Source organism: Pleurodeles waltl, chromosome 2_1, assembly GCF_031143425.1.
Source record: "Pleurodeles waltl isolate 20211129_DDA chromosome 2_1, aPleWal1.hap1.20221129, whole genome shotgun sequence".
NCBI classification, from domain to species: domain Eukaryota; kingdom Metazoa; phylum Chordata; class Amphibia; order Caudata; family Salamandridae; genus Pleurodeles; species Pleurodeles waltl.
Genome location: NC_090438.1, coordinates 165,604,045 through 165,626,803, shown reverse-complemented (window position 1 = coordinate 165,626,803; position 22,759 = coordinate 165,604,045). Strand labels below are relative to the sequence as shown.

At 49.1% G+C, this 22,759-nt stretch overlaps 1 protein-coding gene across 2 annotated transcripts in view; it reads right to left on the bottom strand.

Annotated features, from left to right (window-relative positions):
• THOC2 (THO complex subunit 2) overlaps nt 1–22,759 on the bottom strand; it is a 900,323-nt gene that overhangs the window by 506,868 nt on the left and 370,696 nt on the right. For both annotated transcript variants that reach the window (XM_069211944.1, XM_069211952.1), the window contains exons 20-21: nt 9,356–9,473; nt 1,266–1,445 (exon numbers count right to left, since the gene is read on the bottom strand). In XM_069211944.1, coding sequence (XP_069068045.1) covers nt 1,266–1,445; nt 9,356–9,473 — 298 coding nt within the window. The remainder of the gene's footprint in view (nt 1–1,265; nt 1,446–9,355; nt 9,474–22,759) is intronic.

Sequence of the window (22,759 nt, the reverse complement as noted above, 5' to 3'; positions counted from 1 at the left end):
ATGCCAATACCCCTCCTATTCAAAGGATCTGGGTGACTCGCCCCCTTGTGAACTAGGGCTGCGATTGCTTCTTCTTGAGAGGGTTCCTCTGAACAGGCATAAGAATGGTCTTCGATTCCTCTGATAACGACAGGAACTCTATCAAGTATCCCTTCTATACAACATTGAGTACTCATCTGTCAAGAGGTATCTATTGACTGGACAAAATGTTCTTTATCCTTCCTAAAATCTTTGGTTGCCAGCCAAGTTCTCCCAACCCAGCTTAGTCAGGAATGCTGTCATTGGGATCCTGTGACCTGCTTCTGTACCCAAGAAATGAAAATGTCACTTACCCAGTGTACATCTGTTTGTGGCATTAGTCGCTGCAGATTCACATGTTTAGCACAGTCCGCTGCCTGGTGTTGGGCTGGAACATCCTCAGCCATCAGAAAGCACACGAAATTCCACTCTGCCTTGCATGGTGCAATACCACATGGTGGCTGTGATATCTGTGAATACCTGGATTGACATGCCCGTGTTAGAAGTAAGAAATACCTAGAGAGCTAGGTGGATGATGTTCAAATCTCAAAGAGTGATGTGATGACACTGCTTCATAGAAGACTAGAGATATACAAGTTCCACATTGACGAGGTGACCACCCAGTCTTAAGAGGTTTTTCGAGCCTCTGCAAGACTATCAAAGACACCACACATCCTTTTGCAAATTGATGTACGGTGTCCCAGAAGACATATTTCGTCAACAAATTACACCAATGTCCAAATGAGTCATTGCAACAATATAAGCAATAGTTTTTGAAAGAAAAAAAAAAAAAAAAGGACAAACTGAAACAAATACAAAATATAAGTAACAAAACATAATAGTCACATTGGTTAAAGGTTCGTCTGGCATTCAATAGGTAGCGGGTAAAGACATAATGTAATGCATTTAAAGTGAGATGTCCGACAGTCCACCAATTATTTAACAAAAAACACAAGTCACTCAGACCTTTCAGATGTTGAACTTCCAACACTATTAATGGCAAATATCAATTAGAAGAAAGTTTCTGGAACAGAAAAGTAGATATATAGGTGCCTTCATATGTGTGTAAAGAAATGTGTTTACATGCTTGAGATAGTTTTGCTCTGGAGCCACCAAAACAAATATAACAATGCTGGTAGATCTAGAAAACTTGAAATGCTAAATGAAGGAAAACAATTCATAAAACAAATCCTAGATGTTTTATAAATATTTTAATATGTGCAAAAATGTTATTTGCTAATACTTGCCTGGTCATACAGTTTTCCAACTAGTTTCAAGTGCTTTTCTCCTCCCTCATGAAAGATAACTCCGTTTCTCTGCTGTGCCATCAACAGGCAGAGTGGAAGGGCAAGATCATGATCAAGCAATGCATCCTTTAACCTCTGAGAAGATTTCTTTGTGTTTCGTATCTGGCCAAAGTACCCACCCTAAAGTTAAAACCAATATAAAATCTAGATTAGATATGGTTTATCTAAATGGAAAAGAAGCAACAATTAATGTATAACACAACAATCTAGTTCCTGGATATCTGCAGGAATTGATTTCAAGTTACCAAGATGCTTAATAACAGCACTGCAAACATTGAGCTCAACTTTTACCGAGTTTAATAACCTCCAATTGTTAGGACAAAAGTCATCACCAACAGCTAAGAGTGTCCTCCACTCTCCCATGTGATGTATTTTTTAACTACATGATGCACATTAATATTGTTTTTTTCGTTTGTTTTTATACACCTTTGCTATGAATAACTTCCAAGCATTTTAATGACTGAATTACTTTAGTGATACAGTGTATAATTAAGCTTCGTGTATTATCAGAAGTAAAGAAAGTGGCATGGGTTTTACTTTTTTCATGTAAAAGTTAAAACAACATGTAACGGTTTTGCAGACTGAGGAACACACGGGGGACTTGACCCTTAAGATCCTGGGGCACATAGGGATACTGTTGGCCTACTTCTCCTTGGGATTAATGGCACGGTGCGGTGGTGTCTTTTGGTGTCTGGTTCCAGTGCAGGAGAAACTGGCGGTTGGAGGGGGCAGGCGGTGTCCAAAGTCCACTGTTGCAAACCAAAGATGGGCTTTGGCTCTTGATGGCGTGGGATCACACTTGCACCGTTGGCCCACTTCATCTCCAACTAGGGGGGGCACGGGTACAGTGGTGTTGTCTGGTTAGGGCTGTGGCCGTCTTGACTCCTCGTCAATCTTCTTTGGTGCCAGCAGGGTGCAGGGAAGCAGCTCCACTACTCCACAGGAGATACTGGTTACTCCTCAAAGGGGTGGCAGTTCTCCAAGGCTTTTGGAGGCAGAGCACCTGTAGTACAAGTCGTTTCTGGCACAACTGTCTAGGGCAGCAGGCAGTCCAGCAGGGTTGTGGCCAAGTCAGTTGCTGCTCCTCAGTTCTTGCTTTTTGGTCATTATTTAGCCCAGCGAATCTGACCCCTGGGGTAACTACACCCTCTAAATGACCACTTCTTGTGGGGACTGAGACTCACCCTGTCCCGGAATTCCTAAATCTAAAACATACAAGAGGTATGTCTAGCCTGGCAGTGTAACACGCCTCCTGCATAGCTAATTTTCCCACCTGTCCCAGTGCAAAATGGGCCTCAGAGCAGGGTGTTGGATGCCTCTCCCAGGTCTGGGAGAAGCTTTTTTTTTGGGGGGGGGGGGGGGGGGGGTGCTTATATGAAAAGGCAGCCGGGACTTTGAAGAGCCTGGCCTTGATTTACTAGTCATCCTGTTGGCAGAGGCTCCCAAGCTCCAGGGGGTCAGAAACTAGTCTGTGGTGGTAAACTGGTTGAAACGAGTTGTAAGGAAATGGCTCCCTGTTGCAATTACCCCCCACTTTTTGCCTGATACTGATGCTGACTTGACTGAGAAGAGTGCTGGGACCCTGCTAACCAGGCCCCAGCACCAGTGTTCTTTCACCTAAAATGTACCATTGTCTCCACAATTGGCACAACCCAGGCACCCAGGTAAGTCCCTTGTAACTGGTACCCCTGGTACCAAGGGCTGTGATACCAGGGAAGGTTCTAAGTGCTGCAGCATGACTTATGACACCCTAGGGACCCCTCACTCAGCACAGACACACTGCTTGCCAGCTTGTGTGTGCTGGTGGGGAGAAAATGACTAAGTCGACATGGCACTCCCCTCAGGGTGTCATGCCAACCTCACACTGCCTCTGGCATAGGTAAGTCACCCCTCTAGCAGGCCTTACAGCCCAAAGCAGGGTGCACTATACCACAGGTGAGGGCATAGGTGCATGAGCACTATGCCCCTACAGTGTCTAAGCAAAACCTTAGACATTGTAAGTGCAGGGTAGCCATAAGAGTATATGGTATGGGAGTCTGTCAAACACGAACTCCACAGCTTCATAATGGCTACACTGAATACTGGGAAGTTTGGTATCAAACTTCTCAGAATAATAAACCCACACTGATGCCAGTGTTGGATTTATAAAAAAATGCACACAGAGGGCATCTTAGAGATGTCCCCTGTATTTTACCCAATTGTTCAGTGCAGGACTGACTGGTCTGTGCCAGCCTGCTGCTGAGAGACGAGTTTCTGACCCCATGTGGTGAGGGCCTTTGTGCTCTCTGAGGCCAGAAACAAAGCCTGCACTGGGTGGAGATGCTTAACACCTCCCCCCTGCAGGAACTGTAACACCTAGCAGTGAGCCTCAAAGGCTCAAGCTTCGTGTTACAGTGCCCCAGGGCACTCCAGCTAGTGGAGATGCCCGCCCCCTGGACACAGCCCCACTTTTGGCGGCAAGTCCAGAAGAGATAATGAGAAAAACAAGGAGGAGTCACTGGCCAGTCAGGACAACCCCTAAGGTGTCCTGAGCTGAGGTGACTGACTTTTAGAAATCCTCCATCTTACAGATGGAGGATTCCCCCAATAGGATTAGGGATGTGCTCCCCTCCCCTCAGGGAGGAAGCACAAAGAAGGTGTAGCCACCCTCAGGGCTAGTAGCCATTGGCTACTATCCTCCCAGACCTAAACACACCCCTAAATTGAGTATTTAGGGGCCCCCAGAACCTAGGAAGATAGATTCCTGCAACCTTAAGACGAAGAAGGACTGCTGACCTGAAGCCCTGCAGAGAAGACTGAGACACCAACTGCTTTGGCCCCAGCCCTACAGGCCTGTCTCCCCACTTCCAGAAAAACTGCAACAGCGACGCGTCCCCCAGGGTCCAGCGACCTCTGAAGCCTCAGAGGATTACCCTGCATCTAAAAGGACCAAGAACTCCAGAGGACAGCGGCACTGTTCCAAAGAAACTGCAACTTTGCAACAAAGAAGCAACTTTTAAAGGCCACACGTTTCCCGCCGGAAGCGTGAGACTTTCCACTCTGCACCCGACGCCCCCGGCTCGACCTGTGGAAAACTAACTCTACAGGGAGGACTCCCCAGCAAACTGCGAACCCATGAGTAGCCAGAGTTGACCCCCTTGAGCCCCCACAGCGAAACCTGCAGAGGGAATCAAGAGGCTCCCCCTGACCGCAACTGCCTGCTTCAAGGAACCCGACGCCTGGTAAAGACACTGCACCCGCAGCCCCCAGGACCTGAAGGAACCGAACACCACTGCTGGAGCGACCCCCAGGTGGCCCTCTTCCTAGCCCAGGTGGTGGCTACCCGAGGAGCCCCCCCCACCCGCCCTTGCCTACCTGTATCGCTTAAGAGACCCCTGGGTCTCCCATTGAAACCTATTGCAAACCTGATGCCTGTTTGTACACTGCACCCGGCCGCCCCTGTGCCGCTGATGGTGTACTTTTTGTGCCTACTTGTGTCCCCCTGGTCCCCTACAAAACCCCCCTGGTCTGCCCTCCGAAGTCGCGGGTACTTACCTGCTGGCAGACTGGAACCGGGGCACCCCTATTACCATTGAAGCCTATGTGTTTTGGGCACCACTTTGACCTCTGCACCTGACCGGCCCTGAGCTGCTGGTGTGGTAACTTTGGGGTTGCCTTGAACCCCCAACGGTGGGCTACCTTGGACCCAACTTTGAACCCTGTACATGCTTTACTTACCTGTGAACCTAACAAATACTTACCTCCCCCAGGAACTGTTGATTTTTGTACCGTGTCCAATTTTACGATTCAAAGTTCCTAAGATACCTGAGTGAAATACCTTTCATTTAAAGTATTGTTTGTAAATCTTGAACCTGTGGTTCTTAAAATAAACTAAGAAAATATATTTTTCTATATAAAAACCTATTGGCCTGGAATTTGTCTTTTGAGTGTGTGTTCCTCATTTATTGCCTGTGTGTGTACAACAAGTGCTTAACACAACCCTCTGATAAGCCTACTGCTCGACTACACTACCACAAAATAGAGCATTAGAATTATCTTTTTTTGCCACTATCTTACCTCTAAGGGGAACCCTTGGACTCTGTGCATACTATTTCTTACTTTGAAATAGTACATACAGAGCCAACTTCCTACAGTATCCATTTGTCGGATATGACCTTTCTCCATCATTCTTGTAGCAAGCCCCCTACTCTGTCCCTCTCTGGGTTTATGTAGGGGGAATGCAGACTTGCAGAGTCACTTGCTTGAGGAGCGTCATCTGAAGGGCTATCCCCTTACTCCATTTCTGCCCCGAAAATTCCGCCACTAGGCTATGGGGAACTGCCACTGCTGATGTGTTTGTTGTGGCCCTGCATGCTGGTTGGAGGCTTTGAGTGTACAGTTTTAGAAGCCCCCCTTCTTGTTGATCTTTTCATGGGTAATGCGCCTCTGTGGGTGATAGCGGAATTATAGTGTCCCCATAGCATTCTTCGGTTCATTTTTTAATCTACTCTGACACTGATTTTCTCCTCGACGCAGAACAGTACAAATTTTCTCAGAGACAAATTGACTATTTTGGCCTGTATGGTGGCTTCAGTGGTCTGCCTCTGTTTCCATATGGTTCTTAGCATTTTTTGTTGGAACTCGGCACAAGCTTCACAGATACAGGCCCTGCCGTCTCTTGACAGGCAGAGGTTTCAGACCGGGTGGTTCTCTCTTTGGGTGAAATAATGCTGGCACATGGGAGAGAATCTAAAGGGAGTATTTTCCATCTCCCTTGATGATTTCCATCACCTAGCCTTGCAATCGCCGACCTGCCTACATCACACAGTCCACCTACTTCGGTGGTTTTCATTTCCTTATGTTTTTCTCTCCACAGATATCATCTGTAGACTGCTTTTTCTCCAGAATCGCTTTACCATCCAGTAAGTCTTCTGCTTCTTCTTGTTTCAGCATCCACAGTGTTTCAGCTGTTGCTTCCAGACCCAACAAAGGAAAAAGAGAATCTGAAGGTGCAGTGTGTAAGGAAATGCCTCCTTGGCATGGTTACCCCCTGACTTTTTGCCTTTGCTGATGCTATGTTTTGAACTGAAAGTGTGCTGAGGCCTGCTAACCAGGCCCCAGCACCAGTGTTCTTTCCCTAACCTGTACTTTTGATTCCACAATTGGCACACCCTGGCATCCAGGTAAGTCCCTTGTAACTGGTACCCCTGGTACCAAGGGCCCTGATGCCAGGGAAGGTCTCTAAGGGCTGCAGCATATCTTATGCCACCCTGGGGACCCCTCACTCAGCACAGACACACTGCTTGCCAGCTTGTGTGTGCTGGTGAGAACAAAACGAGTAAGTCGACATGGCACTTCCCTCAGGGTGCCATGCCAGCCTCTCACTGCCTATGCAGTATAGATAAGTCACCCCTCTAGTAGGCCTTACAGCCCTAAGGCAGGGTGCACTATACCATAGGTGAGGGCACCAGTGCATGAGAACTGTGCCCCTACAGTGTCTAAGCCAAACCTTAGACATTGTAAGTGCAGGGTAGCCATAAGAGTATATGGTCTGGAAGTCTGTCAAACACGGACTCCACAGCACCATAATGGCTACACTGAAAACTGGGAAATTTGGAATCAAACTTCTCAGCACAATAAATGCACACTGATGTCAGTGTACATTTTATTGTAACATACACCCCAGAGGGCACCTTAGAGGTGCCCCCTGAAACCTAATCCAACTACCCGTGTAGGCTGACTGGTTCTAGCAGGCTGCCACACTCGAGACATGTTGCTGGCCACATGGGGAGTGCGCCTTTGTCACTCGGTGGCCTGTAACAAAGCCTGCACTGGGTGGAGATGCTATCACCTCCCCCAGGCAGGAGCTGCAACACCTGGCGGTGAGCCTCAAAGGCTTACCCCCCTTTGTTCCAGCACCGCAGGGCACTCCAGCTAGTGGAGTTGCCCGCCCCCTCCGGCCACGGCCCCACTTTTGGCGGCAAGGCCGAAGGAGATAATGAGAACAACAAGGAGGAGTCACTGGCCAGTCAGGAAAGCCCCTAAGGTGTCCTGAGCTGAAGTGACTAACTTTTAGAAATCCTCCATCTTGCAGATGGAGGATTCCCCCAATAGGGATAGGAATGTGCCCCCCTCCCCTTGGGAGGAGGCACAAAGAGGGTGTACCCACCCTCAGGGCTAGTAGCCATTGGCTACTAACCCCCCCAGACCTAAACACGCCCTTAAACTTAGTATTTAAGGGCTTCCCTGAACCTAAGAATTTAGATTCCTGCAACTTACCGAAGAAGAAGACTGCTGAGCTGAAAACCCCTGCAGAAGAAGAAAGAAGACACCAACTGCTTTGGCCCCAGTCCTACCGGCCTGTCTCCTGCCTTCTAAAGAAACCTGCTCCAGCGATGCTTTCACCAGGACCAGCGACCTCTGAATCCTCAGAGGACTGCCCTGCTTCCAAGAGACCAAGAAACTCCAGAGAACAGCGGCCCTGTTCAACAAAGACTGCAACTTTGTATCCAGAGGAGCAGATTTAAAGACCCCTGCAATCCCCGCAAGAAGCGTGAGACTTGCAACACTGCACCCGGCGACCCCGACTCGACTGGTGGAGAAACAACACCTCAAGGAGGACCCTCCGGCGACTCAGAGACTGTGAGTAACCAAAGTTGTCCCCCCTGAGCCCCCACAGCGACGCCTGCAGAGGGAATCCCGAGGACCCCCTGACCGCGACTGCCTGACTCTAAAATCCCGACGGCTGGAAAAGACCCTGCACCCGCAGCCCCCAGCACCTGAAGGATCGGAACTTCAGTGCAGCAGTGACCCCCAGGAGGCCCTCTCCCTTGCCCAGATGGTGGCTACCCCGAGGAGCCCGCCCCCTTGCCTGCCTGCACCGCTGAAGAGACCCCTTGGTCTCCCATTGAATCCTATTGCGAACCCGACGCTTGTTTGCACACTGCACCCGGCCGCCCCCGCGCTGCTGAGGGTGTACTTTTTGTGTGGACTTGTGTCCCACCCCCGGTGCCCTACAAAACCCCCCTGGTCTGCCCTCCGAAGACGCGGGTACTTACCTGCTGGCAGACTGGAACCGGGGCACCCCCTTCTCTCCATTGAAGCCTATGCGTTTTGGGCACCACTTTGAACTCTGCACCTGACCGGCCCTGAGCTGCTGGTGTGGTGACTTTGGGGTTGCTCTGAACCCCCAGCGGTGGGCTACCTTGGACCCCAATTTGAACCCCGTAGGTGGTTTACTTACCTGCAAGAACTAACATTACTTTACCTCCCCCAGGAACTGTGAAACTTGCACTAAGTGTCCACTTTTAAAACAGCTTATTGTGTTTTATGTAAAAAGTATATATGCTATTGTGATTATTCAAAGTACCTAGATTACTTACCTGCAATACCTTTCAAATGAGATATTACATGTAGAATTTGAACCTGTGGTTCTTAAAATAAACTAAGAAAATATATTTTTCTATAACAAAACCTATTGGCTGGAATTGTCTCAGTGTGTGTTCCTCATTTATTGCCTGTGTGTATGTACAACAAATGCTTAACACTACTCCTTTGATAAGCCTACTGCTCGACCACACTACCACAAAATAGAGCATTAGTATTATCTCTTTTTGCCACTATCTTACCTCTAAAGGGAACCCTTGGACTCTGTGCATACTATTCCTTACTTTGAAATAGTGCATACAGAGCCAACTTCCTACACAGTGCAACTGAACAAACAAAGCCAAACTAAAGAAGGAAAATATCCAAGGCAACAGGAAGCCTTACAAAGACAAAATATGCCTCTTGGGGGGATGAGGGGATCCATGTAAGACTTTCAAGATAGCGAACAAGCACAGGGACACACATACCACCAAATGGGAAAAGATGATGCAGAGCAAAAAAAACAAGAAGATGGTGGAGAGAAGAGAACATCTAAAGTACATAAGACCCAACCACAAGATGGTGGAATAATACATAACATGTTATTTCATAAAAGATTGACGCTGTAAACATTGATGTAAGACAAGAAAAGACCATAAGGCATGAATTACAATTTAACGTCTTACCTCAGCTTTCAACTGCTCACCACCAGTCATAGCATCCAGTTGCTCATTTGTCATTTCCTCAGTAACTTCTATTCCAGCCATTTTTTGCACAACTTCCTTCAGAATGAGTAGATCAAAGCTGCAGGATGGGAACAGAATATACAAATTAGAATACAATGAAACTGCTGGTGTATCCTATGCACAAGTAAACAATTAATATCTGCACACTTGATCTGTCAACTGGGAAGTATATTATTACAATTTGGAAGCCCATGTGATTGTGTTTTTTCCTCAATGATAGCCAGCCACATAGCTACAACCCCCATGTTTCTTTCAAATCCCTAACTCATCACCACAAAATATCACATCACTGTACAATTAATAAAACCTAATTAAATCTTGATTTGATGTATTTATCGAAGCTCATGAATGATATATCAATATTTGTTGAGGAAATGCTTGGACAGTTTAAGCTTTCTTTGAGAAAGACTGTGTATTCTTTAACAAGACCCAATGATTGTATAACCCTCATCAAGTCCTGTGGATTGTTCTGTGAAATGATGTTTGGGGTGAAAACATCAACAGTTCAAAAGCTCTGTAGGAAATTACTGTGTATTTGAAAGTGAAACAAGTTATTACATCCTCACATAAGGATGTTCTCCTTCCCTTCTATTGGAACCTAGAGGCCTTCAAACTGACTTCCCTTGCTTTTAATATGTCTCAGATGTATTGGTTTTCAAGAGTGGGACAGGTTCTTTGTACTGGCACAGATCCTCCCTAGAGGGTCCCCCTGGTCCTAAGAGCTTTGCTGTTTAAGGCCCAAGCTCCTGAGGCTCAGTTCCCTCTGGTGCTGTCCGGGTTTCTCCCTGATGAGGGAGCCTGTGTAGGTATATGTTTTGAAGCTGGTCCCTCAGTCTTCTTGCCCTTTCTCTAGGTAGATCTGCCCATTATTCCAGACTCCAACACTACTTTTCCCACTTGGCCTGTGCTTTTGTGTAAGGAATTGCCTCCTTGGCATGGTTAACCCCTGACTTTTTTTTACTTTTGCTGATGCAAGTTATGACTGAAAGTGTGCTGGGACCATGCTAACCAGGCCCCAGCACCAGTGTTCTTTCCCTAAACTGTACCTTTGCTTCCACAATTGGCACAGCCCTGGCACCCAGGTAAGTCCCGTGTGAATGGTAGCCCTGGTTCCAAGGGCCCTGTGGCCACAGAAGGTCTCCAAGAGCTGCAGCATGTATTATGCCACCCTGGGGACCCTCACTCAGCACATGCAAACTGCCTTACAGCTTGTGTGTGCTGGTGGGGAGAAAATGACTAAGTCGACACAACCCTCCCCTCAGAGTCCCATGCCAACCTCACACTGCCTATGGCATAGGTAAGTCACCCCTCTAGCAGGTCTTACAGCCCTAAGGCAGAGTGCACTATACCACAGGTGAGAGCATATGTGGAAGGGCACTATGCCCCTACAGTGTCTAAGCAAAACCTTAGACATTGTAAGTGCAGGGTAGCCATAAAGAGTATATGGTCTGGGAGTTTGTCAAACACTAACTCCACAGTTACATAATGGCTACACTGAAATCTGGGAAGTTTGGTATCAATGACAGTGTGGGGTTTATTGTAAAATACACCCAGAGGGCATCTTAGAGATGGACCCTGAATACCAGTCAATCAATCAATCAATTTATAAAGCGTGCTACTCACCCGACAGGGTCTCAAGGCACTGGGGGGGCTATTGGTCTAATAGCCATGTCTTGATGCGTTTTCTGAAGGCCAGGAGGTCTTGGGTCTTGCATAGTTGGAGCAGTAGGGATTTCCAGGTCTTGGCGGCGAGGTAAGAGAAGGATCTTCTTCCGGTGGTGGTGCAGTGAATGCGGGGGCCGGAGGTGAGGGAGAGGCTGGCGGAGCTGGCAGACGGGGGTGTGGAAGGTGAGTCTGTCGTTGAGGTAGGCCAGACCTATGTTGTGGAGGGCTTTGGGTGCGTGGGTGAGTAGTTTGAAGGTAATCCTCTTCTATATGGGTAGCCAGTGTAGCTCTCTGAGGTGGGCAGAGATGTGGTTGCAGCGTGGGACGTCAAGGATGAGTCGGCCAGAGGCGTTTTGGATACATTGCATTTTCTTTTGTAGTTTGCCCGTGGTTCCTGCACAGAGTGCGTTGCCGAAGTCCAGTCGGCTGCTGACTAGGGCATTGGTGACCACTTGAAGATCTTGCGGAGCATGCTGAGGGTGTTGTAGCAGGAAGAGGAGACTGCGTTGACCTGCTGAGTGCTGAGTCAAGGATGGTGCCCAGGTTCCGTACTTGGGTGGTAGGGATGGGGGCGGCTCAGAGGGAAGTAATCCACCAGGAGTTGTTCCAGGCAGAGAGGTTGCTGCAGAGGATGAGGACCTCTGTTTTGTCTGTGTTTAGCTTGAGGCGGCTTGATTCCATCCAGTTGGTGATGGCGTGAAGTCCCTTGTGGAGGTTGTTTCTTGCTGTTGTGGGGTCTTTCGTGAGGGAGATGATCAGCTGGGTGTCGCCTGCGTAGGATACTGTTGGCGAGGGGAGCCATGTAAACGTTGAAAAGTGTTGGGCTGAGGGAGGATCCCTGAGGGACGCCACAGATGGTTTTGGAGGATTCGGACAGGTAGGGCAGAAGGCGGACTCTCTGGGTTCTGCCGGAGAAGAAACAGGAGATCCAGTCGAGGACCTTGCCGCGGATCCCGGTGTTGTGGAGGCGTGTTCGAATGGTGTGGTGACAGACGGTGTCTAAAGCTGCGGAGAGGTCCAGGAGGATGAGCGCTGCGGTTTCGCCATTGTCGAGCATGGTCCTAATGTCATCTGTGGCAGCAATGAGTGTGGTCTCTGTCCTGTGGTTCTTGCGAAATCCGGATTGGGTAGCAGGAAAGTTGGCTGTTCACGATTTTTCCAATGACCGTCTGTAGGAAGTTGGCTCTGTATATACTACTTCAAATTAAGAAATAGTGTGCACAGAGTTCAAGGCTTTTTGACCTGCTTTTGGTGCCCCCCCCCCCCCCTACCAGTGGAAGTTTTGGTCACCCTTATTTCATCCCAGGGGTCTGCCTTTTTCCCTAGTTCTTGAGGAGAATGTGGACCTAGGTCTACCAGGCACTGGTGTAACTTTTCCTGCACACGATTACACAACAGATTCACTTTCATTACGAGATTGTAAAGCCCTTCATAATCATGCACCTTTTTACTAGCTACCTAGTGTTTTCAATGAAGTCCATACAATGAATCCAAGACCGGCTCTGGGCTTTTGGAATCTCCCTGAATTTGATGCTGTACTCCTCAGGAGTAAGCCCAAATCCCTCAATCAAGGTATCCTTCATGAGGTCATAGGACCTTTAATTTGTCTCATTCATTGTCAGGACACTATCCCTGCACTTTCCTGAGAACAGTTCCCACAGTGGAGAGCCCCAATGCTGTTTTTCAGGTTTTCTGGCCACACAGTCCCTCTCACAGGCTGTAAACCATTTGGTGATATCATCACCTTCCTCATAGTTGGGGACAATCCCTTTGGGGATTTTAGGGTCAAAGTGCTCTACTCTGTCCCTAGTTATAAAATTGCTGTCACCCATCCATGGGTGCTCAATTTCTCGTCTTTTATTTTCTATTGCTAGGGTTCTGTGTTCCAGGACAAGTCTCCTAGCTAATCTCTGTAAAAGAATCTCCTCTTCAGAGTATTTCTCTGGACTTGATGAACCTAAGTGTAGGAAGTTGGCTCTGTATGTGCTATTTCAAAGTAAGGAATAGCATGCACAGAGTCCAAGGGTTCCCCTTAGAGGTAAAATAGTGGTAAAAATAGATAATACTAATGCTCTATTTTGTGGTAGTGTGGTCGAGCAGTAGGCTTATCCAAGGAGTAGTGTTAAGCATTTGTTGTACATACACATAGACAATAAATGAGGTACACACACTCAGAGACAAATCCAGCCAATAGGTTTTTGTATAGAAAAATATCTTTTCTTAGTTTATTTTAAGAACCACAGGTTCAAATTCTACATGTAATATCTCCTTCGAGAGGTATTGCAGGTAAGTACTTTAGGAACTTTAAATCATAAAAATTGCATGTATACTTTTCAAGTTATTGACAAATAGCTGTTTTAAAAGTGGACACAGTGCAATTTTCACAGTTCCTAGGGGAGGTAAGTTTTTGTTAGGTTTACCAGGTAAGTAAGACACTTACAGGGTTCAGTTCTTGGTCCAAGGTAGCCCACCGTTGGGGGTTCAGAGCAACCCCAAAGTCACCACACCAGCAGCTCGGGGCCGGTCAGGTGCAGAGTTCAAAGTGGTGCCCAAAACACATAGGCTAGAATGGAGAGAAGGGGGTGCCCCGGTTCCGGTCTGCTTGCAGGTAAGTACCCGCGTCTTCGGAGGGCAGACCAGGGGGGTTTTGTAGGGCACCGGGGGGGACACAAGCCCACACAGAAAGTTCACCCTCAGCAGCACGGGGCGGCCGGGTGCAGTGTAGAAACAAGCGTCGGGTTCGCAATGTTAGTCTATGAGAGATCTCGGGATCTCTTCAGCGCTGCAGGCAGGCAAGGGGGGGATTCCTCGGGGAAACCTCCACTTGGGCAAGGGAGAGGGACTCCTGGGGGTCACTTCTCCAGTGAAAGTCCGGTCCTTCAGGTCCTGGGGGCTGCGGGTGCAGGGTCTCTCCCAGGCGTCGGGACTTTGGATTCAAAGAGTCGCGGTCAGGGGAAGCCTCGGGATTCCCTCTGCAGGCGGCGCTGTGGGGGCTCAGGGGGGACAGGTTTTGGTACTCACAGTATCAGAGTAGTCCTGGGGTCCCTCCTGAGGTGTTGGATCTCCACCAGCCGAGTCGGGGTCGCCGGGTGCAGTGTTGCAAGTCTCACGCTTCTTGCGGGGAGCTTGCAGGGTTCTTTCAAAGCTGCTGGAAACAAAGTTGCAGCCTTTCTTGGAGCAGGTCCGCTGTCCTCGGGAGTTTCTTGTCTTTTCGAAGCAGGGGCAGTCCTCAGAGGATGTCGAGGTCGCTGGTCCCTTTGGAAGGCGTCGCTGGAGCAGGATCTTTGGAAGGCAGGAGACAGGCCGGTGAGTTTCTGGAGCCAAGGCAGTTGTCGTCTTCTGGTCTTCCTCTGCAGGGGCTTTCAGCTAGGCAGTCCTTCTTCTTGTAGTTTGCAGGAATCTAATTTTCTAGGGTTCAGGGTAGCCCTTAAATACTAAATTTAAGGGCGTGTTTAGGTCTGGGGGGTTAGTAGCCAATGGCTACTAGCCCTGAGGGTGGGTACACCCTCTTTGTGCCTCCTCCCAAGGGGAGGGGGTCACAATCCTAACCCTATTGGGGGAATCCTCCATCTGCAAGATGGAGGATTTCTAAAAGTTAGAGTCACTTCAGCTCAGGACACCTTAGGGGCTGTCCTGACTGGCCAGTGACTCCTCCTTGTTGCTTTCTTTGTTCCCTCCAGCCTTGCCGCCAAAAGTGGGGGCCGTGGCCGGAGGGGGCGGGCAACTCCACTAAGCTGGAGTGCCCTGCTGGGCTGTGACAAAGGGGTGAGCCTTTGAGGCTCACCGCCAGGTGTCACAGCTCCTACCTGGGGGAGGTGTTAGCATCTCCACCCAGTGCAGGCTTTGTTACTGGCCTCAGAGTGACAAAGGCACTCTCCCCATGGGGCCAGCAACATGTCTCTAGTGTGGCAGGCTGCTGGAACTAGTCAGCCTACACAGATAGTTGGTTAAGTTTCAGGGGGCACCTCTAAGGTGCCCTCTGTGGTGTATTTTACAATCAAATGTACACTGGCATCAGTGTGCATTTATTGTGCTGAGAAGTTTGATACCAAACTTCCCAGTTTTCAGTGTAGCCATTATGGTGCTGTGGAGTTCGTGTAAAACAGACTCCCAGACCATATACTCTTATGGCTACCCTGCACTTACAACGTCTAAGGTTTTGCTTAGACACTGTAGGGGCACAGTGCTCATGCACTGGTACCCTCACCTATGGTATAGTGCACCCTGCCTTAGGGCTGTAAGGCCTGCTAGAGGGGTGTCTTATCTATACTGCATAGGCAGTGAGAGGCTGGCATGGCACCCTGAGGGGAGTGCCATGTCGACTTACTAATTTTGTTCTCACTAGCACACACAGGCTTGTAAGCAGTGTGGCTGTGCTGAGTGAGGGGTCTCTAGGGTGGCATAATGCATGCTGCAGCCCTTAGAGACCTTCCCTGGCATCAGGGCCCTTGGTACCAGAGGTACCAGTTACAAGGGACTTATCTGGATGCCAGGGTGTGCCAATTGTGGGATCAATGGTACATTTTAGGTGAAAGAACACTGGTGCTGGGGCCTGGTTAGCAGGGTCCCAGCACACTTCTCAGTCAAGTCAGCATCAGTATCAGGCAAAAAGTGGGGGGTAACTGCAACAGGGAGCCATTTCTTTACACTAAGCCACTCTCATTAAAGGGAGGTGTCCTAGACACTTGGGGAACAGATACCTCAGTAGTAGTTTCATCATTAGGGTTGGCCTCTGACAACAGCTCTTGGAGCCTGGCACTAGTAGGGTTTGAGCCTGTTTATATTTTGTACCCTTTATAGAGCGCCCTTAACTGCTTTTAAGAAAGCTTACGGTAGGGTGTGAGGTCGCGTTTGTAGGAATGTGCCACTGTTGGCATGGTTACCCCCCCTAACCCCTACATTTTGCCAAGGGCCCTGTGACCAGGGAAGGTCTCTAAAGGCTGCAGCATGTATTATCCCACCCTAGGTGATCCCCTCACTCAGCACATGCACACTGCCATGCAGCTTGTGTGTGCTGGTGGGGAGAAAAAGAAAGTCGACACAGTACCCCTCTTAGGGTGCCATACCTACAAACCACTGCCTGTGGCATAGGTAAGTCATCCCTCTAGCAGGCCTTACAGACCTAAGGCAGGGTGCACTATACCACAGGTGAGGGTATACCTGCATGAGCAATATGCCCCTACAGTGTCTAAGTCCATTCTCAGACATTGTAAGTGGAGTGTAGCCATACTGAGTATATGGTCTGGGAGTTTGTCATTACGAACTCCACAGCACCATAATGGCTTCACTGAATACTGAGAAGTTTGGTATCCATCTTCTCAGTACAATAAACCCACACGGATGCCAGTGTGGGATTTATTGAAAAATGCACACAGACGGCATCTTAGAGATGCACCCTGTATGTTAGCACAACTTCTAGTGTAGGACTGACCAGTGTGTGCCAGCATGCCACTTCCAGACGAGTTTCTGACCACATGGGTTGAGTGCCTTTGTGCACTGTGTGGTCAGAAACAAAGCCTGCCCTAGGTGGAGGTGCTTCACAACTCCCCATGCAGGAACTGTAACACCTGGCGGTCAGCCTAAAAGGCTCAAGCCTTGGGTTACAGTGCCCCAGGACACTCCAGCTAATGGAAATATCCACCCCCTGGACAAAGCCCCACTTTTGGCATCAGGTCCTGCGGGAAAATTTGGGAAAACAGGGAGGAGTGACCACTCCAGCCAGGACCACCGTTAAGGTATCCAGAGCTGAGGTGAACCCTCCTCTCTGCAGAATCCTCCATCTTGGTTTGGGGGACAGGGACCAACAGGGATAGGAATGTGCCCCCTCCTTCACAAAGGGGATGGGCACATAGAGGGTGTAACCATCCTAAGGGACAGTAGCCATTGGCTTCTGCCCTCTGACCCCCAACACGCCCCTAAATCTAGGATTTAAGGGCCTCCTTGAACTCAGCTCACGAGATTCCTGGCGACCTACACGAAGGAGGACTGCTAAGCTGAAAACCCCAGCAGAGAAGAAGGAAGACGACAACTGCTTTGGCCTCAGCCCTACCGGTCTGTCTCCTGCTTCAAAAATCCTGCACAAAAAAAAACAGTGAGGCACCCAGCGTGCCCAGCGACCTATGCCAACTCCAGAGGACTGCCCTGCACCAAGAACTCCAGAGGACAGTGGCTCTGTCTGAAGAAACCTACAACTAAGGACTCCCACCTCACTCCAGATGCATGCGTCCTGACCCTTGTGCACCCGACGGCCACAGCCAGTGTCCAGGTGGCCCACCCAACGGGTCCCCAGGCAGTTAGGAGCAAGACCCTACCCTGGGGGTTGACCACCTCCAAACCTCCACGACGCCGCCTACAGAGGAAATCCTGAGTACCCCCCTGACTGCGAGCTCTGGACGAAGACCTCCAGCTCAGCATCGACCAGCAGGCAGCCCTCCTTCCTGTACGACCAGTAGTGTGCCCGAGTAACCCCCGGACCTCGTCTGCAGCCTTTGAGTGACCCTCGGGGCCTCCCCATAGATCTGCATTGGAAACCCGACGTGCTATTTGCACCCTGCATTCGGTCGCCCCTGTGCCGCTGAGGGTGTTTAGTGCCTACCTGTGGCCCCTCCAGTGCTCTTCTAAAGTCCCCTGGTCTGCCCTCCGAGTCGCGGGTACTTACCTGCTGGTTGACCAGACTCCGAGTACCCCCTGTCTCCATAGGAGCCAATGTTAATTTAGTTCCTCTTTGACCTCTGCACACGACCGGCCTCATGTTGCTGGTGGTGGGTGCTTGGGGTTAACTTGAATCCCCAACGACAGACTACCTACACCCCGGACATAAAAACGAAGTTTTATACTTACCTACAAAACCGTACTCTCTTTTCTTCCCCCAGGAACTGTTGAAAATTGCAGTGTCCACTTTAAAAAAAGCTTTTTGCCATTTTAAGAAAAACTGTATACATTGTTGATTCTATTCAAAGTCCTGATAGTATACGTGCAAAGTACCTTTTATTTTATGTACTTACCTGCAAACTGAATCTTGTGGTTCTGAAATGAATTAACAAAACATGTTTTCTATATAAAATCCTAATGGTCTGGAGTTAAGTCATTGAGTGTGTGTTCCTTCTATTGCTTGTGTATGCACAACAAATGCTTAACATTACCCTCTGATAAGACCAACTGCTCGACCACACTACCACAAATAAAGCATTAGTATGTATTTCAGCCTCTGGGGAATCCACAGGACTCTGTGCACACTTTATCTCATTTTGATATGGTATATACAACGCCAGCGTCCTACAGAGAACCACAACCCTGTTCTCTGAGGTACTCATTATTTTACTGAAATTGGAAACTTTTTGAGCTAGAGAAAAGATCCTAACAGGTTTTTGCAGTCCTAACTAATGTGTTTGAAATTTTTACTGGTAAGCTACAAGGACCTAACCAGGGCCCTAACAGTAATTTTCAGAAATTTGAAAAATGACCAATTAAAAAACAATGCAATTTAACTAAAGGCAATTTTTGGATTTACTTGCATAGTCACTTATTGACCAAGTGGTATCATCAAATGCAAAAATGCAGACCCCACCGCTGTTCCACAAATGCAGGAAGCTGTCTCTCTTTATAGTGCACTAAAATGAAGTACACTGTGCAGAGTTAAGGGGATCCCCAATTGGTATTGCAGAGGCAAAAGTAGATAGGACTAATGCTCTGTATTGTGGCAGTGTGGGTGAGCAGTTAGGCTTATCAGAAGGTAGTGCTGAGGATTTGTTGTACTCACAGAGGAAATACACGAGGCACACTCAAAGAACAAATCAGAGACCAATTGAGAAAAATAATTTTAATATAGGTTTCAAACCTAAGAATTTCACAATCAGTTAAGTATACTTTTAAGCATAAATACTTAGCAGTTTCAGAAATCAACTCTTAGTGCAATTTTCAGAGTTCTCTTGTAGGAAGTTGGCTCTGTATGTGCTATTTCAAAGTAAGGAATAGCATGCACAGAGGCCAAGGGTTCCCCTTAGAGGTAAGATAGTGGCAAAAAGAGATAATACTAATGCTCTATTTTGTGGTAGTGTGGTCGAGCAGTAGGCTTATCCAAGGAGTAGTGTTAAGCATTTGTTGTACATACACACAGGCAATAAATGAGGAACACACACTCAGAGACAAATCCAGGCCAATAGGTTTTGTTATAGAAAAATATATTTTCTTAGTTTATTTTAAGAACCACAGGTTCAAATTCTACATGTAATATCTCATTTGAAAGGTATTGCAGGTAAGTACTTTAGGAACTTTGAATAATTACAGTAGCATATATACTTTTCACATAAAACACAAATCGCTGTTTTAAAAGTGGACAGTGCAATGTTCACAGTTCCTGGGGGAGGGGAGTTATTGTTAGTTTTAGCAGGTAAGTAAATCACTTACAAGTTTCAGGTTTGGGTCCAAGGTAGCCCACCGTTGGGGGTTCAGAGCAACCCCAAAGTTACCACACCAGCAGCTCAGGGTCGGTCAGGTGCAGAGGTCAAAGAGGTGCCCAAAACACATAGGCTTCAATGGAGAGAAGGGGGTGCCCCGGTTCCAGTCGGCCAGCAGGTAAGTACCTGCGTCTTCGGAGGGCAGACCAGGGGGGTTTTGTAGGGCACCGGGGGGGGGGGGGGGGGGGACACAAGTCAGCACAAAAAGTACACCCTCAGCAGCGCGGGGGCGGCCGGGTGCAGTGTGCAAACACGCGTCGGGTTTTCAATGGTTTTCAATGAGAGACCAAGGGATCTCTTCAGCGGTGCAGGCAGGCAAGGGGGGGGGGGGGGGGGGGGGGGGGCTCCTCGGGGTAGCCACCACCTGGGCACGGGAGAGGGCCTCCTGGGGGTCACTCCTGCACTGAAGTTCCGTTCCTTCAGGTGCTGGGGGCTGCGGGTGCAGGGTCTTTTCCAGCCGTCGGGATTTCAGAGTCAGGCAGTCGCGGTCAGGGGGAGCCTGGGGATTCCCTCTGCAGGCGTCGCTATGGGGGCTCAGGGAGGACAACTTTGGTTACTCACAGTCTCGGAGTCGCCGGAGGGTCCTGCCTGAGGTGTTGGTTCTCCACCAGTCAAGTCGGGGTCGCCGGGTGCAGTGTTGCAAGTCTCACGCTTCTTGTGGGGAGTTGCAGGGGTCTTTAAATCTGCTCCTTTGAAACAAAGTTGCAGTCTTTTTGGAGCAGGGCCGCTGTCCTCGGGAGTTTCTTGTCTTTCTTGAAGCAGGGCAGTCCTCTGAGGATTCAGAGGTCGCTGGTTCTTTGGAAAGCATCGCTGGAGCAGGTTTCTTTGGAAGGCAGGAGACAGGCCGGTAGGACTGGGGCCAAAGCAGTTGGTGTCTTCTTTTCTTCTTCTGCAGGGGTCTTTCAGCTCAGCAGTCCTCTTCTTCTTGTAGTTTCAGGAATCTAAATTCTTAGGTTCAGGGAAGCCCTTAAATACTAAATTTAAGGGCGTGTTTAGGTCTGGGGGGTTAGTAGCCAATGGCTACTAGCCCTGAGGGTGGGTACACCCTCTTTGTGCCTCCTCCCAAGGGGAGGGGGTCACATTCCTATCCCTATTGGGGGAATCCTCCATCTGCAAGATGGAGGATTGCTAAAAGTTAGAGTCACTTCAGCTCAGGACACCTTAGGGGCTGTCCTGACTGGCCAGTGACTCCTCCTTGTTTTTCTCATTATCTCCTCCGGCCTTGCCGCCAAAAGTGGGGCCGTGACCGGAGGGGGCTAGCTGGAGTGCCCTGTGGTGCTGGAACAAAGGGGGTAAGCCTTTGAGGCTCACCGCCAGGTGTTACAGCTCCTGCCTGGGGGAGGTGTTAGCATCTCCACCCAGTGCAGGCTTTGTTACTGGCCTCAGAGTGACAAAGGCACTCTCCCCATGGGGCCAGCAACATGTGTCGGTTGTGGCAGGCTGCTGGAACCAGTCAGCCTACACAGATAGTCGGTTAAGGTTTCAGGGGGCACCTCTAAGGTGCCCTCTGGGGTGTATTTCACAATAAAATGTACACTGGCATCAGTGGGCATTTATTGTGCTGAGAAGTTTGATACCAAACTTCCCAGTTTTCAGTGTAGCCATTATGGTGCTGTGGAGTTCGTGTTTGACAGACTCCCAGACCATATACTCTTATGGCTACCCTGCACTTACAATGTCTAAGGTTTGGCTTAGACACTGTAGGGGCACAGTACTCATGCACTGGTGCCCTCACCTATGGTATAGTGCACCCTGCCTTAGGGCTGTAAGGCCTACTAGAGGGGTGACTTATCTATACTGCATAGGCAGGGTGAGGTTGGCATGGCACCCTGAGGGGAGTGCCATGTCAACTTACTCGTTTTGTTCTCACCAGCACACACAAGCTGGCAAGCAGTGTGTCTGTGCTGAGTGAGGGGTCCCCAGGGTGGCATAAGATATGCTGAAGCCCTTAGAGACCTTCCCTGGCATCAGGGCCCTTGGTACCAGGGGTACCAGTTACAAGGGACTTACCTGGATGCCAGGGTGTGCCAATTGTGGAATCAAAAGTACAGGTTAGGGAAAGAACACTGGTGCTCGGGCCTGGTTAGCAGGCCTCAGCACACTTTCAATTCAAAACATAGCATCAGCAAAGGCAAAAAGTCAGGGGGTAACCATGCCAAGGAGGCATTTCCTTACATCTCTCAATATTATCTATGGAGGAAAACAATGTTCAGCAAACACAGGGCTAAAACAATTTCCGAAGCCAATCTCAGGCAGCTAAGATCAGTACTGGTCACTGGTCAGAACCACACCAACAGGTCTACCAGATGAAACTGTGGTAGCCAGATCCAGAAGTGCAGTAAGGCGTTAGGTGCCCAATGGTTTCCTATGGGAGTTTGGTCCTCGTGATGAAAGGCTGCAGACTCTGGCTAGGAAGCCGGTCAGGGGAAACTTGCAGGTAAGTAATAAACTTGGGATGCTTGGGGACATGGGTGCACCTTTGGTGCTCTTCTCTCGTGCCATGGTGTGACGGATGCAAGGGAGTCTTGAGGCAGTGGGTTTTCAGGTCCGGGAGCACTCACGCTCATGTGCTCCGGTTGAGATGTCGTCGTGGGGTCCAGCACGGGTCGACCCAAGGTGGACTCTAGCTCTTAGGAGCCGGGGGACGTCATCAGCACCAATGACCCACCTCTGCTGGTGTCAGGGGTCACAGGTGCAGTGGTTGCTGGAGATGTCGGGTTTTCTCCCATTACAAGCCTTTGTAGGAGGGGGCTGCATTGCAGAGGCTCCAGGCGTCTCGGGAGAGTCCAAATTGGGTGAGACCACACTGGACTAGGTCTCTAAGCAGCTAGGGACCCGCTTTGGCACCATTGGTTGACTTGGGCTGTGGACATCGGGTGCAGTGGTCACTTTTGGTGTTGGGTTTCTGGGGTGCCAGCAGCTGCAGAGCCCTTTCTTCAGTTTTGTCTTGTAGGTCAAGTCCGCTGCCCACGGGAGACTTGAGTCTTTATTGAAGGCATGAGCAGGATCCTTCAAGGTCAGCAGGCAAGCCGGAAGGGATGCTTCCATGTCAGCTGCTGCTTCTTTTCCTCTTCTGCGGGTGCAATTCTTCTTAGTCTGGGTCTTAGGTTGTTGAAATCTGAGTTCTAGGGTTCAGTAGAGCAAACTAAATACTCAATTTAAGTGTGTTACAGAGTGCCAGGCAGTAGTCTAAACCCTTATGACCACTTCTGCAGGGAAGTGG